This window comes from Petromyzon marinus, chromosome 52, assembly GCF_048934315.1.
Source record: "Petromyzon marinus isolate PM22_M1 ecotype Great Lakes invasive population chromosome 52, UKy_Petmar_22M1.pri1.0, whole genome shotgun sequence".
In the NCBI taxonomy this organism is placed as follows: Eukaryota; Metazoa; Chordata; class Hyperoartia; order Petromyzontiformes; family Petromyzontidae; genus Petromyzon; species Petromyzon marinus.
In genome coordinates this window covers 6,198,437-6,212,695 of record NC_133718.1, presented here as the reverse complement: position 1 = coordinate 6,212,695, position 14,259 = coordinate 6,198,437, and the positions used below count along the sequence as shown (strand labels likewise).

The window sequence follows — 14,259 nt, the reverse complement described above, 5'->3', positions numbered from 1 at the left end:
GAATCTAACGAAAACAGGTGGGAAATTAAAAGAGGTGGATCGACAGGAGTACACCGAGGAATCAGAATATTTAGACTGGAGGAATCCGAAGAGCTGTGAAGCTCTTTTTGCGAATGTCCAGTATGGGCGTGTAGAGCAGAAGGTGGAAGAAGAGAAAGTGTGACCAGCAGGAGTAGGAAGATCAGAATGTTGAAAAAATTGGTGAAAGATAAGTAGGTGGGCCCTTACCTGCTATTGCATACCTGTCAACCCAGGGACATTGATTTCTCAGGTCCATATGGCGTACAGACGTTTCAATACGGGCAATTTTTTGGGTCCATTTGTGTTGCTTCCTTGTGATGGGACTTTGTAGGATAAACGTTGAGATTTTTTTAAGAGGCACGGGGTGACCAATAAGTTCTGAATTGTTCTGCAATAAGGTAGGGGGCACTGATAAGGGGTTGACGGGTTTGTGAGTGTGCATCCACATATAAAGCAAGCAGCACCATCAGCGTGCAAGATCACAGACAGCAGCATGATAAGTAGCATCATTGGCACCGATTATCAAAATTATAATACGTAAAGTGGTTTTTGTTTAGTAACATAATTGTTGTCTATTTGTGTTTCTCCCTTGTGATGGGACTTTGTAGGATGAACATTGAGATGTATAGGGGGCACGGGGTGACCAATAACTTCTGAATTGCTCTGTAACAAGGTAGGGCACTGATAAGCGGGTGACAGCTGAGATAATATATATTTTTAAACTCGTTTAGTTTCGGTAGGAATAGAAGAGGAGGAAGAGGAGGAGGAAGGGGAAGGGGAGAGTCCGGGGTCTGGTTTGGAACTCGGCTCGTGTGGGTGGAGCGAGTCGCGCGCGAAACGCGGAACAGTTTTAGCGGCCCCGTGTCACTGCGGTTTGGTGGCAGCCCTGGTGGTGGTGGTTGTTGTTGGTTGTTGTTGGACGGGAGAGTAAGGACCGGGAAGTTGGTAGCAGCTAGTAACGAGGCGCCAAAGTGCTTCGCGTGAAGTCACCGCCGCCGTCGTCGTTGTTAACCCGCCCTCACCTCCTCCTCGCCAAGTTGCCGCACAGATCGAGCGAGGAGCCCCTGGTTCAGAAGGTAGAGGGAGACAGAGAGGGTTTATAGAGAGAGACGACAACAAACAATCACGCCGATGCGACGGTAGAGGGAGACGGAGAGACGCGAGACTGAAAGGAGGGAAAAGCTAAAATTAATGAAATAAAGTCCCCTCACCAACAGCCTAACATGGCGGCGGTGGCTGCGCCCGTAACGCAGTACAGCGAGGCGTGGTATCTCTCGTTGCTGGGCTTCGCCGAGAACTTCAGGACCTCGAGTCCACCTCGGATCCGCCTCTGCGTTCACTGCCTCCAGGCCATCTTCCACTTCGGTCCCGGGGCGCGGGTGGAGGCGAGGACTCACCTGCAGCTGGGCAGCGTGCTGTACCACCACACCAAGAACGTCGACCTGGCCCGCTCGCACCTCGAGCAGGCGGTGAGGGGATTCGTTTCATTTCATTCATTCACCGGATTCATTCACTCGTTTTCTCTCCCCCACCACACCACCACCACCCACCACCACCACCCCCCACCGAGGCCTTTCGTTCTTGCACCCGTGTGGTGTGTCCGCTCGTACTTTTGCGTGTGCGTCATGCGGGTCCGTCCAGCTGTGTGCATTGTGCGTCCGTGCCTTTTGCTCTCAGCGACTGCTCGTTTGATTATTGTGTTGGTGACCAACACAGTTGTTGTTGTTGTTGATTACTGCTGCTGTTTGGTACTGTAATCGTCACAGGGAGGTGACACTGTGGTTGGTGGTGATGGTGTCTTTAAGAGAAGCTGACCAGAGTTTTGGGACAGAAGGGCCGCTGTGGGGGTAGTGGTACACACAAGTGCCAACGCACGCACACAGTAAGGTGTTATCAATATTGCGCTACTGTTGTCATTACTACCAGCACAAAATATGTTCATGTTCTGCTGTACTGTGAGCCAACATCATCGGTAGCACAGTTTAACTAACCGTTGATTGTCACCAATGCCAGAAACACTTTAATCGTTTACCAGCACTTACTACTAGAACCGTGAACACCTAACATCACTGGCAGCCCGGCATCACCACAGTTACCCAAATCATCAGCACTAACCACCACCACCAGCACAACTACTTACTATACCACCCACCACAACTACTTACTATACCACCATCAACCCTACCACTATCATCAATCACCACCACAGCGTTAGCAACGTGATTACCGCCACCACAACTACCATCAACATTACCTCAACATTACCACCATAAAATCACCGGTATTTCATCGTCACCACACCACCACCTACCACCATCATAACTATACCACCCTAAGCGCATAGCAATCACTACCATAAGCAACAACATCACCAACACCACCTCACCTCAACACCAATCGTCTGAACGCCGAGTCTTTCCCGGGTGTGGGGCCACTTAACCCGGCGTTCCCGTTAGACAAGACCGAGGCTTGATATGTTGGGACTCGTTACTGAGGCCGTCATGGCTATAGAGAGTGAGAGAGAGAGAGATACACCGAGATAAACAAACAGCAGGGACAGAGAAAGAGAGAATGGCACACAGACATATGGAGAGGGGGGGGGGGGAGACCGAGCAAGAGGGACCGGCGACACTGGGTGCCCCGCCCGGGGTGAGGTGCACCTTCCCCAGCAGCGCTGCTAGGCAAGACCGAGGCTCGGGAATACAACATAGTATATATATTAAATTATCTTGCGGTAATTGTCGTAGGTTGCATAATAATGTGGTGGTTTCTCGGTGATGTTGAAAGTATCATCGGCGGTGGCAGTAGTATGTGTTGGTTTCTTTGGTGCTGAAAGAGTTTGTGTGTGTGTTTGCAGTAGTTGCTATAAGTGCCTGTAGTGGTGTCAATATAACTAGTCGTAGTAGTAGTACTGTACATGTATGTGTCTTCATAGTTTCCGTATCGTGGTTAGTTTATGTGGTCGTAGTAGCATCTGTGTTGGTGGTAATATGGGACTATTATTGTATATGTGTAGCGGTAATAATACTACGATATATGTGGTGGTGGTAGTAATAATATTTAGTGGTATTTGTGGAGTGGTGGTGACTATATCAATATAGTACTGATAGTGTTATTATGTTACTCATCATGGTACCTGGTAGCTGTCATGGTACGGGTACTGATTATGTTACTGATGGTAAAGGACGTTCTGGAAGTGTTGATTGTATTTGGTACCGGTGATGGCACTGAAGATACACAGGGTTAGTGTTGCCCCAGTCTGTGTACAGGCTTGGTCATTGCTGCTGCCGATGTGAGAGAGACCGAGGGAGACCGGTTTACCCCGGGTGATTGCCCCTTTTCTCAGAGTCACTTACCCCGGTAGGGCACCTAGGAAAATACCGCGGCTCCATTTGGGCCTATTCGGTCTTTTTGCGTTAAGAATTTTTTCCCGTTAATTTATAAAGTATTCTCAAGTTGCTTGTTAATCTGCGAGTTCTGACATGCGAGTCTGTGGGTCTGTTAGAAGGCATGTTTGTTCTGCTTATTCTTATTTCAAATTTTTGAAAGTGATTGCTATGTGGGAGGGAAATGCACTGTACTGTGTGTGCGTGGTGTTGTGTTTAGCACGGTACGACGTTTGGATGTATTATGCTGGCAGCTTTTAAGAGTCGCTTTTATTTGCGTTCACGTTGTTTATGCGAGTACACGTCGTTTTGTGAACGTTACTTTAGCAGCGTTCGCCCAGCATTGTTAATGTATTGCCGTACATTAGTTGTTGACTAATCTCTGTCGGCTTATTGCTTAACAGGGGGCTCTATTCCCCTCGCTCAAATCCAGTGCATTGTATTAACTTACTTAACTAACAGTGTATATTGTCAAGGTTTGTGCATGTAAAAAGCCACAGCAATTATTAGCAACACATGCGTGTGGTGTTCTTGTTGAGGTTGGCCTCAAAGAACCCCAACGTAGACCCAAACTCCTTTCAACTGAACTCAAAAGCACACGACTGGGTTCCTTGTAAACATACATTTAATACAGTAATGTGATTTAACGATGTAAGAGTTTGAATGTTGGAGATATTTGTATAGAAATGTGTAAATGTTATATCATTTTCTATGTATTTCATTTAATGTTTGCAACCATTAACATCACGCCGATTTGATGTTTTACAATTAATTCTTTTGTCCTTGCTATTTTTATTTGTCGTTGCAGTGGCTGCTGTCCCAACAGGTATCCTTTGTTGATATTTTAATAAGTTGCGTTTCTGTCAAAATGGGTAAGCTTTCGCGCCGCGTTTAAATATATGTAGGCCGTATAGGCCAAGGCACCGGCCTAGCCTAGTTTCCTCTACCGGGGAAGGCGTGGGGTCCCTTGAGGGATTTCACTGCGTGCGGGGGTTTCCTTTCTACGGTGTGTTTTTTTTTTCAACATATATAAAGTTTGTAATGCTACATCGGCACGGCACATTTTTTCGATTTGTATTACGACAAATCCGCATCTAGTTAAGACGCCTGTGTTACTTGGAGTATTTGGTACGAGTTATATCGATATGTGAAACAAGCAAATAAGCTTCCTTGTAGGGCACTCGGCATTGAAATACGGTGCTCTGCATTGGCAGTTTATGAACGTACTGTATTACATAAGTATAGACCAGTTTAGAAGTTATAATTTTAAGAAATCGAGACAGGAGGGCACTTTTCGTGGTGTAAATTCCACTCTTGACGGGCAGTTTTATCCAAAGGACAACCATTGTTGACTTGCCTTTGGAATGTGATGTATATGCTGCATTGCACGGTGAGGTTGTGGTGTTCAGATTGCCGGTGAGACTAGCGAGTGACTTCTTTGCCAGTGTTTGTTTTCATTTGAAAAAGTACGCATGCTAGTGTATTCCAAATGTGACGGGTGTGTGTACAGTGTTTTTTACACGCACTGTTATAAGGACTCATTCTTGTAACGAGGAAGTAAACACGTCGAAGTTTTAGATTTAAAACTGTTTTAAAAGAGAACACGCAATTGGGTTTACTTCCAGTTTTTTTAATCACAAAGATTGCTCGGTGGAGTTAATATTTCGGTACATGGCTTACAGATGAACACGGAGATACTTTTTAGTTTCGCCAGAGGCAGCTGGGCCTGTGTAATGGGTAGATAAATGCTTACCCACTTTCCAAGGAGTCATTTCTTGACTGTCCTTTGAAAAGACTGACCACGGTCATAGCGATATGGACTTTCCAACACTGGCGTAGAGCAGCCATTTGAGGCGAGTGCCACTCAATACTTCTATGAGCAGGTAGAGTTAATTAATTTTAGATTGGTTAGGCATAAGATGTTGATGCTATTGCAAACAAATGTTTGTAAACAACGCAACTAGGCAGGTAAGCGGGCCTATTGAGTCCTCAAATTGCAAGCCATTTCCCCGTTTGTTGATTTAATCTTATGTTATGTAGGAGACGTGTAACGTTTGTGTGTGCGTATAGCCGTAGATTCAGCTTAAAATGTGTGAAGTACATTTCACGATGTTGAACAAGCTTGAATTGATTACAGACCGTTGCACAAAAATACTGCGTACTGTATAAAAGGAAACAACTTTTCACATGACCAAATACGCACGGAAGTTGACCTCTGAAGCACGCAGGGACATTTAAGTTAACCACAGCAATGTCATCTTTCGTACGCGGGATTTTAAAGACCCCTTGTTCCCACAGAGACATTGAGGAGATGGCTCTGAAGCCAGGCCGGGTAGCTGTACCACAACTGTGCGCACTGGGAAAGTTGTTGTAGTCGGATCCCATCGCTTCTGCACAAACGAGATTTTGCGTGGCGACACGGGGGCGTGTCCTGCTAAGTATTAAGCCAGTCAAGCATGCAGTTGGAAATAGTTTCTGCATTTTTTTTGCAAAGCATGCTTGCCATCCACTGAGCCGCTTGCTTTTCCTTTACGCTAAATAAATGAATGCCACTCATTTATCAAGGAAAGCCTCATCGAGTCTCAGGGCCCTTTTTAATGATGGTGCTGAATTAGGATGTTTGTCCCAGCTCCTTTTCAAAGTGGGAAGAAATCGGACTACTTGAAGAACACATACGTATAGCGGGTTATTTAATTTAATACTGTGCACAGACCGGTTAATGGTCCCACTTTATGTACTGCCATTTCCGAGCCACCTCGCAGCACAGACTTGCAGCATACAATGACCTCAATTTGACCCACCAGTGCGCTGTAGCACAGCTGTGTGCCTTCACACTACGTTCAACTATAAGCAAGCGGATTTATTGAATGTCTGAATTGTATAGAAATAGTCTTAAACTATTGGTGCCGCCTGGACGTTTCAAAGTGTTATGAATTGCACGCTACAATTTGGCATGTGATGTAGGCATGGGTGAGGGGAGGCGATCTAAGCAGTAGCTGGGGTATGAAAATAATGGATGCGGGAGATTTTGCGCAGATTGAGGTATGAGATCATACAGAGTTGAGATATTTGGGAAGACATCGAGAGCTCGAGATCAATGACGGCTCAAAGCTTTCGCATTCTCTTTGCCAGTGTGATGTCAGAGTTTAGGAGTGCTGTCAAACTGATTCTACACTTGACGGTTTCTGATTTTAGGTCAGATAACTTAGCATTGGAAAATAAAGCACAAATGTATGGAGTATTAATGTGCAGCCTTTTTAAAGTATTGCTGTTTTGGCAAGATATGGCAGGGACGGCAAGTGGGTTCATAACTCGTCAGCCAATTTTTTGGGTGTTAACACCTCCAAACGCTTGACCTTTCTTCAGATTCTTTTTTTTCCTCTTTAGGAAAAAGAGGATGACGATATTTATATCACGAGCACTGCCCACGCATTTGCTCGGAATCCATGCTCGTAGTGGTGGGTGGGGGGGCATGGTAGGATGGAGGTTGATGTCGCCACCGTGCCCCCACTCCCGCGCCTTGCGTAGTTATTAGGCTGTAAGCGTGATGGCATCGTCAAGGAGTAGCTCAGCCTCGTAGGGCGACTTAATCATGGAAGCCATAGACATTATTTAAGGTAACATAGCGTCATGCGGAACCAAACTTCCCAACAGTGCTTCCAATAAAATACGAGTCCTCTTCCGGAAGATTTTTGCTCCCATTGGCTTGCATTGGACGTTGTATTTAACATTTTTGGCAGAAGAACGTTAATTTGAAAAGGTGATAATTTTGTACGTATGTCCAAGTTAAGAGAAACATTTTTGTTTAATATTTATTTTTGTACGACCAACAGTGTGCGAGATACAGAGCATAATGGACAGACACTTGCGCATTATATTTATTTAATTCAGAAAAGTTATTGGGCTTTGGCAGGACATGTCGCTAGAAAGGATAATGCGTTGTGGTTGAAACTAACAAGTGGTGTGGCAAAAGGAGGCACCATGCCTAAAAAATATTCCACCATGGAGATGGAGCGATTAAATCAGCCAGGTGGATTAGTGAATTCCAGGACCATAAAGAGTTAAGAGTTGGCTTTAGCTTGGTAGAGGCCTTCCTCCAGCAGTGGATATTATGGCTGATGGTGATGACTTGTTCTCTCCAATGCTCCAAATGCTCCTTAATAAAAAGAGCCAAGGCCTTAACACACCAATGCAGAACCCTCCTGAAAACGAGTTTAGACTCAGTAAGGTTGGTGGTTTGGTTACGTGGTGGCAACTTCTGCCCAAAACAAACTCGCCCTGCGGTTGGGATCGTTGAACTGCGATAATTTTTTGCGCTGTTGTGTGAGAAGAAAAAGTGAAATGTTTACTGGCCTTTACTCGAGCTGTCCCAGATCCCTTCATTCGAAGATGTCAAGTTTGAAGCGGCAAGTCTGCTGGCCGAGCTCTACTGTCAACAGGTAAGCGAGGCATTTCATTAATTCTCCCCGGAGCTGAGTGCGAACGAGTGGTATTGAAGTAAAAGTTCAGCATTTGGTTGGTAATGTGTGCGCTGTGTTGCATTACGCGTGTGCGTATGTACACGTTTGGCCAATTCCACAAAAATGAAATTTCAGCAGTTGTACAGCCAGTATATTTTCAGGTCTCTGTCACAGACTACGTGTACGTTAACTTCCATGCATGTCTACTTGTCTGCCTGTATGTCTGTCTGTCTGTCTTCCTAACTTCCCACTTGCCTCCCTGTATAACTGCTTGTGTCTCTGTCCATGCTTGCATCTGAACATCAGAACCTTGTGGACTCTGCCAAGCCGCTCTTGAGGAAGGCTATCCAGATTTCACAACAGACGCCCTACTGGCACTGCAGGCTGCTGTTCCAACTCGCCGTGAGTTCCCCATTCCACCGCACTGCCACCGGAGCCGCAAACACCACGCAGAGATATTTTTAAGTCGTTTACAGATCGTAATAAAATTGTAGTAATTTACAGCCCTTTGTCAGTCCATTTCTGGATGAAGTGTTCTTCATGCCTTTCAGTCACGGTGGTTGTTTGACCTTGCCACACCGGTCTGTGTAGTGATGAAGGGCGGATTGCGGTTTAGTTGATATCACACTCACCAGCGATGCTATCTGTGAATAATGATCGAACTCTGGTCTCTGGGGTCATCGTGCAGGGCACTAACCAACATGTCACCACTACACCCCATGTACGTACGATAATTTCTCTCCGTTGTACATCAATTGAGACGAGATTTTATTTAAGAACTCTGCAGCTTACAGTGTATCACCATGTTTCAGAGAACAACTCCAGAAGATGACGTCAGAACTACTTCTGAGGTCACTTGAGTTACGCCTCTATCCATGCCAGGGTCACACCTCTGTGAAGGGTGTTTGCTGCATAATAATCAAACTGAAATATTGAACATAATACATGTTTTTTGGGTTAGATCGCGTAGATGGAAAAATGTGTCGTTAAACATACCTGATGAAGCTAGTTGTAATTACTTGTGGAACGTCTTACTCGGATTGTAAATGTTGTGGCTTGGCTCTCGAAGACACCGGTGTGCTGTACTAGTAACGAATTGGCATGTTCTGTTTACGTGACAAACTTTACTTATTGGTTGTGTCGGGTGGTGGCGGGTTTAACGACAAATTTATATATTTACACGATCTTACCCAAAAAAACCTGTATTATGGATGATATTGGTCGCAAAAGCCTACATGTTAAACTGAAATATTGAAGTCTTAGAGCTGCAAATCAACCACATTAAGTGAAAAACCTTATGTAATGTTGTGACTTTTTGTGCAATCATTGGTGACCGGGCTGAGACAATCTTTGTGCTTGAGAACCCGGTTTAATCACAGGAGTTATTCATCTAAACCCATGATCTCAGTGGTGACAGCTCTGTGCTTTTACCCCGGAGCGACCTGTCCTTGTCTCGCCTCATTAAATTCGTGTTGTTTGTGAGGAGGCGGAACGAACGAACTATTTTTGTTTTACCAGATAAGGCCCACTGAGCTATGTAACTCTTTTTCAGAAGCGACCTGGCCAAAAATGATAGCTCAACGAAGTGGCTTATCAATGTGGAAATTTAGAGCAGCCATACAATCGAATTGCGTGATGCTGATTCTAAATGTGGAGGGAAAAACCGGAGGACCCGGAGAAAAATCCACGTCACCACAGGGAGAGACCAATGCAAACTACATATATACAGGCATCGTCAGGGTTGGGATCGAACCCACGGCCTCCTATATACCAGGCGAGGTAGTTGACATCTCACCACTGCGACAGGAGCTGTCTTGAAGCTGAGAGCCCTGGTGTGAACTTGCTTTTTTGTCTCTTCCTTCCCTCGCAACAGCAACTCCACACGCTGGAGAAGGACCTCATCTCGGCCAGCGACCTCCTGGGCGTAGGGGCGGAGTACGCACGGGTGGTTGGCTCAGAGTACACGCGGTACGTTGTGTCGTGACAGCCGGCTCGTTTCTGTGCAGCTGTGTGTGTGTGTGCCTGGTCAAGGCCTATGATACCATTAGTAGGCCTGGCCTCTGGGTTGTTCGTGCTTTCAGAGTCCCTGATTCTCTGCTCACGATCATTAAGGACCTTCATGATGGTTAGCGGGCCCGGGTAAAACTACGTGGCCGGGAGTCAGAGCCATTCCCTGTACACCTTGGAGTGCGACAGGGATGTCCTCTGGCTCCCACATTATTTAACATCTATTTTGACCACGTAGTTCGTGAAGCCTTCAATAGCCGTACCGGGTGAATTTCCATTTGGTACAGATATAATGGGAGGCTGATCGATGCCCGGGTGCGGTCAAGAAATGGCTCCCTATTGGTCAACCACGTTATGTATGCTGATGATTTGGTAATTGCTGCTCATTCAGAGGAGGAGTTGGAGACAGTGCTGCTGAAACTGAAGCGTGCCACTAAGAGGTGGGGCCTTACCATCAGCCCCACCAAAACTAAGCACCTGCCTGGGTATTATGTATCATCGGACACTCCCCCCCCCCCCCCCCCACAACTGCCAATCGGTGATGGGGCAGTTGTGGAGAGAGTGGAGAGTTTCCCATACCTGGGCAGTGTGCTCATGACCAGCTCCGGTTTGGCAGCAGAGGTCTCGCTCCGAATCAGTCGAGCGGCAATATCTTTTCATCGGTTGCGTAATGCTGTGTGGAAGCTACCTGGTCTGTCGCTCCGCACGAAGCTTCAGGTCTTTTCGGCCACGGTCATTCCCTCCCTTCTCTACGCTTGCGAAACGTGGACCCCCCTAATGGAACATCTTCGCCGGTTAGAAACTTTTAGGCCGGCCTGCCTACGATCCATGCTGGGTTTAACCAGGCTGTGTTGTGTGAGGAGCTCACAAATCCTTGAAAGATCTGGGCAAAGTTCCATCGGTGAGCTCCTCCGGCAGGCAAGGCTGCATTGGCTGGGTCATGTAGCCCGCATGCCCAGCCACCACATGCCCAAACGGCTTTTGTTCGGCCAGATCGAGGGGGTTAAACGGACGCGGCACGGGCTAGAGAAGAGAGGGAGTGATGTGGTATAGGAGGACGTGGAGCTCAGTGGACTTGCCGATGACTGGTACCAGCGGGGTGAAGATCGCCCCAAGTGGAGGAGGCTCGTGAAGGATGCTACTGGGCAGTTAGAGGCAGTCGCCCTTCAACAACAATGGAGGGCGAAGGAGCGACGCTCACAACAACGAGCGGAGTGCCGGGTGGCTAAAGCACAGCAGGTTGGCACAGTAGGGGGCACAGGTGGTGCATTAGCCAGTCATCTCAGTCATCTCAGTCAGTCGACCCGTGGCACCTGGGTCTGCCCCGTGACACTTCACGTGGCCTCAAGGTGCACATGGCCTGGCACAAGCGTCGTGGTGACGTCACCGCCACTTAGTGGCGAATGGCGGTTGTTGTGCCTGTGTGCGTGTGTGAGCGTGGTAGTGTAACGGATAGCGCGCTGCACTGAGAACCCGGTGACCCGAGTTCAATATCCCACTCACGGGCATCACCAGTGAGGATTATCTGAACCGTTGATGGGCCTCCCCAAGGTCGATTCGGCCTCAAATGAGTACCTTGTGCGATTTCTAAATATTGCCACTGGGGAGAAACACGCGACCCACCCACCGCCTCATGAGCCATGCTGGCCTTCATAAGTGCTCGCTAACGGCACTTGCTCCAACAGTCTGTTAAGGCTACAGGGGGATCTTTATCTTTGTATTGGCACAGTTGGTGCATCTGCCAGTTATCTCAGTCAACCCATGGCACTTGGGTGTGTCCCGTGACCTGCCAGCAAACCTTTGAAACTTCACGTAGCTTCTTAAGTGCACATAGCCTGGCACAAGCGCCGTGATGACTTCACCGCCACTTCGTGGTGAATGGCGGCTGTCATTGTTGTGTGTGTATTTGTGTGTGCTTACATTTGTGCATTTTGGTGTGTACGTCTGAGTTTGTGTCTTTGTGTGGGGAGCGGTAGTGCAGGGTGACCCAAATTCTATGCCTGCTCACGCCTAACCTTGGTGGCATAAGGAGGCCCTCGTCCAGCAGTGGTTTGGCAATTGGCTGTACATGTATAGTTTGCAGAATTATACAAATCTTCATTTCCTGACAAGTGCACTTTGGTGGCTATGCTTGCCTCTTAATCTAGCACTTTGGAGACGAGTGTTGCTGGATCACATAAATCTGTGAAACTTACCAAAGGACAACTGGTTTGCAAAGGTATGGCAGGGGAGTGGATTAGTTTCCATCCGTATGGAAGTTGAGTAGTCCCTGCATCACACACGTGGGCTTTCTCCAGGTGTTACAATTTCCCGCTCGCATGTATAAACACTCGCAAAATAAGTTGGTCAAACATTGTGATATAGGACCACAGAGCTTGGGCAATTGTTGCCACTGATTGTGCCTGTCTTGCCACTCGCCTGTGCTTTCCCACAGTGGCATCCTTGCGAAAACTGTACACATAACAAATTCCATGGCGATTTGAGATGCGATTTGCATGAGTGCCGACGCAAAATAGAAACTAAACATTGTTATGGAACGTTGTCTTGTGCTGCTGCCGACGCGGCTGTTGCTGCTGTTGACGACTGTCGCTGTGATTCATTTCTCTGCACTGCAGAGTACTGTTCCTGCTCAGTAAAGGTCTCCTGCTGCTCATGGAGAGGAAGCTACAGGAGGTGCACCCCATCCTGTCGCTGTGCGGCACGCTCGTGGAGGGCTGGCAAGGCAACCCCATACAGAAGGAGTCGCTACGGATCTTCTTCCTCGTTCTGCAGGTCACCCACTACCTGGACGCCGGCCAGGTGAGGCTGACAGCTGCCGCCGTCATGGTCATCCTCGCCATCATCGCCATTGTTAACGCGCCAGTTGTTATTGTATCAGTTCGCTGGTTACGGTGAAGAACACTTTTTCACAAACAAAATTTAGCTGTGAGATTCGACGTTTCGCTTGAAACTGCATCAATCGTCTTTCGGTCAGAAACCAGGAAGTCGGAATGGTACGTTAAAACGATTGTGTAATTTGTTTCGGTATGGTGGGTGGTGGAGGGTTTCACGACAATAATTTTGACCACATCATTGCGTGGCCTAACCCCCTGAAAACATTTATTCTGAGTCTTGATTACGGCTGCAAAAACCTACGTGCCAAACTACTCTCTTTGCCGACTGGAGCAGACAAACCATTTTTTGTGTCCCCACTCCTTTGCAACGTTGTGCCTTTTGCCCGTGCGCTCTGCAGATGAAGAGTGTGAAGCCGTGTCTCAAGCAGCTGCAGCAGGGCATCCAGACGATATCCACGCTGCATGACGACGAGATCCTGCCCACGAACCCAGCCGACCTCTTCCACTGGCTCCCCAAGGAGCACATGTGTGTCCTCGTCTACCTGGTTAGTCGCTTCCGCCAACCCCATGTTGTTGTCGCCGATTTACTGCGCTCGTGTACGAGCGCTTTTTTTACACGTACGCTGTGTACAATTTTAGTAGCTCTGCCGGCTTCGTCCAGAGTCAGCGAACGGGTGCACACGTGACTGCAAACGCGTCGGCAAGGAAACGGGTTTCTTTAAGCAGCAAATTCCCATTCTGTGCTGTAGGTAAAAAAATTAATAGGTTGCATAATCTAAGTTTTGACATGCGTTTTGCTTTTATCTCTGTTTTTGGTTTATCTGGGCCATCCATCCCTCTCTCCACATTACCCCAGATAATGTACATTGTATTGCCTCTCTCGCATATAGCCGAATGAGCAATCTTCGGTGAAGCGGGCCCAGCGGTAGCGCATTCGCCGCTTGTTGCAGAGGTTCACGGTTCGAATCCATTGGCCACCCTGGTTAATACTGCGGCGTGTGATACCTGTCGGCTGCGCAGCGGACGTTAAAGGTCCTCCAATGTCATGCGCAAGAGTGGGCCATTGTGTGCCACAATCAGGGTCCACACTCTCCCCAGTTCTGATATTATATGCAAATTTCCTCAATCGGGATTACACACCGAGCAATCATCACCCCCTCCTGGCAGACTCATGCCCAAGGTCACCCTTGCAAATGAGACTCTCCTTGTCTCTTGAGTTCTAACCTAGTTATACAAAATTAACTATCCAGTATGCTGCCCAATGGCAGGTTTTTGGCTTAAACGCTCTCCATCCTGTCCTGTCTTGAGCTTTAGTCTTCAGTTCACCGTTCCGCCCTCGTAAATGAACAGCATTTCCTCAGTGTTATGTCTAATTTAGTTATATAAAATGGCTTTATGGTCTGGACATTCATTCCACAGGGGCACATGAGGATTTTTTTTATTTTCCACTTGTGATGCCAATGGGCAGATCTGCCTTGAGACATGCGAACTTGGATTAAAGTGGACATTGTTGTCACGACCACCACCACCATTTTCAGCAGCAGCGGCGGC

At 47.4% G+C, this 14,259-nt stretch overlaps 1 protein-coding gene across 1 annotated transcript in view; it reads left to right on the top strand.

The window, feature by feature from the left end:
- Positions 1 to 845: 845 nt before the first annotated feature.
- Positions 846 to 14,259, top strand: part of MAU2 (MAU2 sister chromatid cohesion factor) — a 53,783-nt gene continuing 40,369 nt past the window's right edge. The window contains exons 1-7 of the mRNA XM_032973746.2: positions 846 to 1,490; positions 4,216 to 4,233; positions 7,781 to 7,846; positions 8,174 to 8,269; positions 9,741 to 9,835; positions 12,490 to 12,673; positions 13,107 to 13,253. Of these exons, the coding sequence (XP_032829637.1) occupies positions 1,245 to 1,490; positions 4,216 to 4,233; positions 7,781 to 7,846; positions 8,174 to 8,269; positions 9,741 to 9,835; positions 12,490 to 12,673; positions 13,107 to 13,253 (852 nt within the window). The 5' untranslated portion in view covers positions 846 to 1,244. The remainder of the gene's footprint in view (positions 1,491 to 4,215; positions 4,234 to 7,780; positions 7,847 to 8,173; positions 8,270 to 9,740; positions 9,836 to 12,489; positions 12,674 to 13,106; positions 13,254 to 14,259) is intronic.